Source organism: Arxiozyma heterogenica (genome assembly GCF_036370985.1).
Source record: "Arxiozyma heterogenica strain weizmannii chromosome Unknown scaffold_21, whole genome shotgun sequence".
NCBI lineage: Eukaryota > Fungi > Ascomycota > Saccharomycetes > Saccharomycetales > Saccharomycetaceae > Arxiozyma > Arxiozyma heterogenica.
The window spans coordinates 1-6,138 of NW_027042674.1; the positions used below are offsets into that span (position 1 = coordinate 1).

General features: G+C 33.5%; 2 protein-coding genes across 2 annotated transcripts; both read left to right on the forward strand.

The window, feature by feature from the left end:
- Positions 1 to 404: 404 nt before the first annotated feature.
- Positions 405 to 707, forward strand: PWA37_002495 (uncharacterized protein; the record flags this gene model as incomplete). Its single annotated transcript, XM_064859059.1, has 1 exon — positions 405 to 707. A coding segment is annotated over one exon (303 nt), but the record flags the coding sequence as incomplete, so codon positions are not given.
- A 3,476-nt stretch (positions 708 to 4,183) lies between these two features.
- Positions 4,184 to 4,513, forward strand: PWA37_002496 (uncharacterized protein; the record flags this gene model as incomplete). The annotated part of the gene is made up of 1 exon (XM_064859060.1): positions 4,184 to 4,513. The coding sequence occupies one exon, from the start codon at positions 4,184 to 4,186 to the stop codon at positions 4,511 to 4,513; it is 330 nt and encodes a 109-aa protein (XP_064713869.1).
- Between the last annotated feature and the right edge of the window lie 1,625 nt (positions 4,514 to 6,138).

Here is a 6,138-nt window from a genome sequence, read left to right on the forward strand (position 1 = left end):
ATCTTTTTTTACTCTCTATTCCCCTGTTCGAATCTTCTCCCATGCCTTTTTTCTACTACTATATTTCTCCCTTCTCTATCTTTTACTTTTCCACTGTTCGAATCCCCATCGCCGCTTTTTTTCTCTTTTATTTCTTTACAACTCATCAATACCTTCTACTCTTCCACCGTTCGAATCCTTTCTGATGTCTTTTTTCTACTACTATATTTCTCCCATCATCACTTCTATCTCCCACTCTTTTCCCCTGTTCGAATCCTCTCCGATGCCTTTTTTCTACTACTATATTTCTCCCATCTCTATCTTTTACTCTTCCCCTGTTCGAATCCCAATTGCTGCCTTTTCTCTTTTATTTCTTTACTACCCATCTCTATCTTCTCCTCTTCCCCTGTTCGAATCCTTTCTGATGCCTTTTTTCTACTACTATATTTCTCCCATCATCACTTTCATTACTATTCTCTTTTCCCCTGTTCGAATCCCAATTGCTGCCTTTTCTCTTTTATTTCTTTATCACTCATCAATACCTTCTACTCTTCCACTGTTCGAACCCTCTCTCATGTCTTTTTTCTATTACTATATTTCTCCCACTATCTCACTACTCATCAACTTCTTCTACTTCTTTTCATTACTCCCTTCTCTTACTCTCCTCTATTCCTCTTTTCTATTCTCTTTATCCTAATATCTTCTTTTCTCTATCTCTCCAAAACTAAAATATCTCTAACTTATCTTCTACTACTCACCACCACCCTCTCCTACTCTCTCTACTTCTTCTCTCATCCATACTCTCCCCTCCCCTTTTATACATTTTATACCAACATTCCCATTTTCACCACCACTAATCTCTCCCTTTCCCCACAACACTATAATTATCCAACCCTTACCATATCTAAAATCTCCTTATTCTTACAACATACACACTCACTCTATGACCTTTCTTTATCAAACACTCTTTTATTATCTTGTTAATAATAATCAAAACACAATTATATTTTTCAACAAGACACTCAAATTCTGTTCATGTATAAACATGTTAACTTATCTGTATTATTTCTATACCTTTCTAATAATCCACACCTCCAATTTACATCTCTCTATTTAACACAAACACCACTACTCTCCATCTTCTCATCATCTCCCCATACCCCTTACTACTCTTTCATCTGTTTATTTCTTACTTTCCCTCTTATATCACTTATCTATGTTCTAACACCCAGACACCCTCCTTACCTCACCACTTATTACCCTGTACTATTCTACCCTTTTTCTTCAAACTACCCATCATAATATAAATATTATCATTCTCTGTCATCACATTATCTATATATCCATACATCACTCCCTCTCTACACCTATTTTCACCTTAATCTACTTCACTTGTTTACTTCCCTATGTTCTAACACCCAGACACCCTCCTTACCTCACCACTTATAACCGTGTACCAATCAACTCTTTTTCTTCAAACTACCCATCATAATATGAATATTCACATTCTCTGTCATCACATTATCTATATTTCCATACATCACTCCCTCTCTACACCTATTTTCACCCGAATCTACTCTACTTGTTTACTCCCCTATGTTCTAACACCCAGACACCCTCCTTACCTCACCACTTTTTACCCTGTACCATTCTACCCTTTTTCTTCAAACTAACCCATCATAATATGAATATTCATATTCTCTGTCATCATATTATCTATATTTCTATTTATCCTTCCATCTCCTCTTTATTTTCACTCTAATCTACTGTACTTGTTTACTCCCCTATGTTCTAACACCCAGACACCCTCCTTACCTCACCACTTTTCACCCTGTACCATTCTACCATTTTTCTTCAAACTAACCATCATAATATGAATATTCATATTCTCTGTCATCATATTATCTATATTTCTATTTATCCTTCCATCTCCTCTTTATTTTCACTCTAATCTACTGTACTTGTTTACTCCCCTATGTTCTAACACCCAGACACCCTCCTTACCTCACCACTTTTCACCCTGTACCAATCTACCATTTTTCTCCAAACCATCCATCATAATATAAATATTATCATTCTCTGTCATCATATTATCTATATTTCTATTTATCCTTCCATCTTCTCTATCTTTTCACCCTAATCTACTCCACTTGTTTACTTCCTTATATTTTAACACCCATACACCCTCCTTACCTCACCACTTATTCACCCTGTACCAATCTACCTTTTCCCAAGAGATATCCCATTATAATATAAATATTAACATTCTCTGTCATCACTATTATCTATATTTTTATTTATCCTTCCATCTCCTCTTTATTTTCAGCTTAATCTACTCTACTTGTTTACTACTCTATGTTCTAACACCCATACACCCTCCTTACCTCACCACTTTTCACCCTGTACCAATCTACCTTTTCCCAAGAGATATCCCATTATAATATAAATATTAACATTCTCTGTCATCACATTATCTATATTTCTATTTATCCTTCCATCTCCTCTTTATTTTCAGCTTAATCTACTCTACTTGTTTACTACTCTATGTTCTAACACCCATACACCCTCCTTACCTCACCACTTATTACCGTGTACCATTCTACCTTTTCCTAAGAGATATTCCATTATAATATGTATATTTACCTTCTCTCTCACCATATTATCTATATTTCCATACATTCCCCCATCTCCTCTACTACTTCTCTGCCCTCATTTACCTCCTCTCACAATACCTATACTCACCCCTACTCTTCTACTCTCACACATCTTCTTCTCTTTCAATATATTGTAGTATTTGCCTTTCTCTGCCTTTTTTATGTTTGTTTCCCACTCTTGTAATCTCACACATTTCATTTTAACGTTCTTGTCACTTTTCTTAATCTTCACTGTTTTCAAGAAAATTATAAATTTACTTGTTAGGAAGATTTATACAGAAACCCTAGAAAATATATTTGGGAGATAATCTCATACAACAGCATCAATGTTCAATATCGTCGTAGCCCTGCATCTCATTTAAGAGGAAGCTATTCTTTTCTTGTGGCTCTTTGGGTTTTACCATATCTTTTATTACGTTCTTTTATATAGAGAAGTAAGCTGATAATATGCTTTTAAGGGGTATAACTGATAAATACATATCTTTAATACTTTCTAAGAGTATATACCGTATCACTACATTTTGGCCCCTACGCACCTTTCTTCCCCCACTATCCGTTTGTTCCATTATTCGAAATATCCTTGTCCCCTATACATAGATGTCCATGTTATCTATATTGGAGACACCACCACATTACTACATCAGCCAATATTTTTTGTCTTGTAAAAAATAAATTAAGATTAGATTATTCATATCTGGACTTATAGTATGTATAATTATCATACACAGAAGAAGTATTAGTATACTATTATTATTGATTTAACAGACCCACTCTATCACAATGTCTAACCCACCACCGATATGAATAATCTATCCATTTCTTCAAATAGTTTTTATATCTTGCCTTATTGCATGCTGTAACTGAGCTCACCAGAAATAAAATAAAATTGAAAACGCCTGAAACATCAACTGTCCAATGTTCCAGTAATGTTTTAAGAAAATTAGAACCAAAATAAATCATTATATTTCACAAGGGTGTAACATGACACTAGAAGAAAGAGAAGGGTAAAATATGTGTAACAATTGACAACAGATGATCAATATTTTTAAGACTCTCCTGGTGCATTTCAGATATATATACATTAAAGGTCACTTGGATCATGTGGAATCTTTAGAGGCAAGACAAAATACATTTGAAAGTTAGAAGTATGGCCTTAAAAAGTCCATAGAACTGGAATAATTCATTGGAACAATTTACGAATTCTATTGGTCTGCATGACTTTATTTATTCTCCTGGTTTATTTGTGTTCGAAGACAAATCAATTATGAGAGCTGTGTATGTTGCTGATATTTTAGATCAACATAGACTATTCTAAAAAACAAGTTTGCTTTAAAAGAATTGGGTTTTATGAAACACGATATACTAGAAACGGGTCTCTCAGGTTTAGATTTAAATTATAACAGAGAAAACGGAACCATACAGTTGCATATTACAAGATATATTGAAAAATGTTTGAAGAATATAAAGAGATTGTATCTAAATAGAAAAAAACTAATAGCGTACCTAACCTTCATAAGTATGCTATATATCCCAAAACACATAAATTGGTCATGGAGAAATCTACATTAAAAGAAAAAATAAAATGGCTTCAAGTATTGATTGGAAAACTCAATTATATTAGAACAAGAGGAAGATTAGATATAGAATTTGCTTTAGGCAAGCTGTTACGTCTAGTATTGTTCCCTCATCCTAAAGTAATTAAAGCAGTCAAAACATTGTTGAAGTATGTTAATGATACCAGATATATAAGAAGCGACGAGGAGAATAAATTGGACATCACAGTGGTTGCAGATGTATCATTGGGATCTGAGTTTGACGTGGTGTTATCGTATGGATTGGTAAAAATTTTTATGATGGTTTTTCCAAAAAATCCACTATAGTTTGTGGGTCATCAGCAGAAGCTGAACTGGATGCTCCAACCATGGGGGAAGATCAAGCTGTTTTATTAAAATGTAAAATAAAAGGAATCTTTAAAATATAAATACAAACATTAATGTAATAACAGATTCTACACCAGCCATTGATTGACTCAAACAGGACTACTTTAAAACACGAACAAAATTCATAGGACTCAGACTGGAAAAATCAAAAGAAGAAACACAAGATAGGTCTATTGATACATTTAAAATAAAAAGGGAAAATAATATAGCAGACCCTTTTACTAAAGAGACTACGTGGGGAAACTTCTCTAGAATAATTAACATTTTAAAGGGTGATATCAAGCCAGAGGATGTGTTTTGTATGACTGAATAAGGAAAGTAGCATTACTTTGAGTAAAACTGGGTTCAGTCATGAAAGCTTATGAAACACTCTTTACGGGGTATGAGAACATAGAAAGTATGTCTATTAGGTTTCTTTACTAAAGACTCTTTTAGTATCTTGTTAATAATATTCACAAGAGAAATATATTTTTCAAGAAGAGAGATCATTTTATATTTGTATATATCATATTATATAATTACGTATATTATTTTTATAGGTGTTTAATAAACCACACATCCAATCTACTAACAACTTAAGTCATCACACTATTAACTACAAATGCCACTACTTTCCAACATTTCTCATCCCATTTTCTATATTTATCACTTCAACCTTAATTTACTTTCTTCTTAACATCCACCCTGCTTAATTTTAAACCTCTGCCTGTTTTCTTTTCTTCTTTTCTATTTACTCCCTCATATTCCCGCTATCATTGGCCTCTACTGCCCCCTCACACCTCTCCCATTTTACTCTATTCTTCTCCCTTCACATCCACTTAATTCTTATTCTTTATATCCTGCTCTCGCTTATTTTATATATCTCAAACTGCTGTAATTATTACCATCAGCATTGTATATTAAACAACTTTTTTGTTAATTAAGCAGTTATTATGGCAATAATGTTATATGTGGTGTATCGATGCATAAAAGAACAAGATGTAAGAAGATACATTGGTTACTTGCATACAACACATATGTACAAAGAGAAGACTAAACCAACATATAAACAAAATATCTAATCTGTTCATCCATTAAGGTCACAATCATCCACTACAAACATTCCCTTTACTTCCATATCAGCTAAGTATCCTTAGAGTAGAATGTCTTTTACACAGCAACCATCAATCTTTTTCATCCATCCTGATCTACATTGTCCACTTAATTTCAAATTATCTATCCAATATCCTAATACTCTCCCTTCTCTTCCTTGCCCATCCTGTTTTTACAACTCTAACACCACTCGCCCCATTCTAATCCACATATCCTTGTCCTCTCTCTACCACTGACTTACTTCTACTATCTTGCTTCTCATCTCAATAGCTCTTTTTACTATATATCTTCTCTTCTTACAATACTTTCTACTCCATCCCTCTCTAATATTCATTTCACTTTTCATACTCACATCACCAAGCAATCTTACATATATTTATACTGCCACCAATATCCCATTGTAAGCATTTCTTCATTATTACATCCATCAATATTGTTTGTGTCTCCTTGCTAAAGTATTATTCTGCAATCAC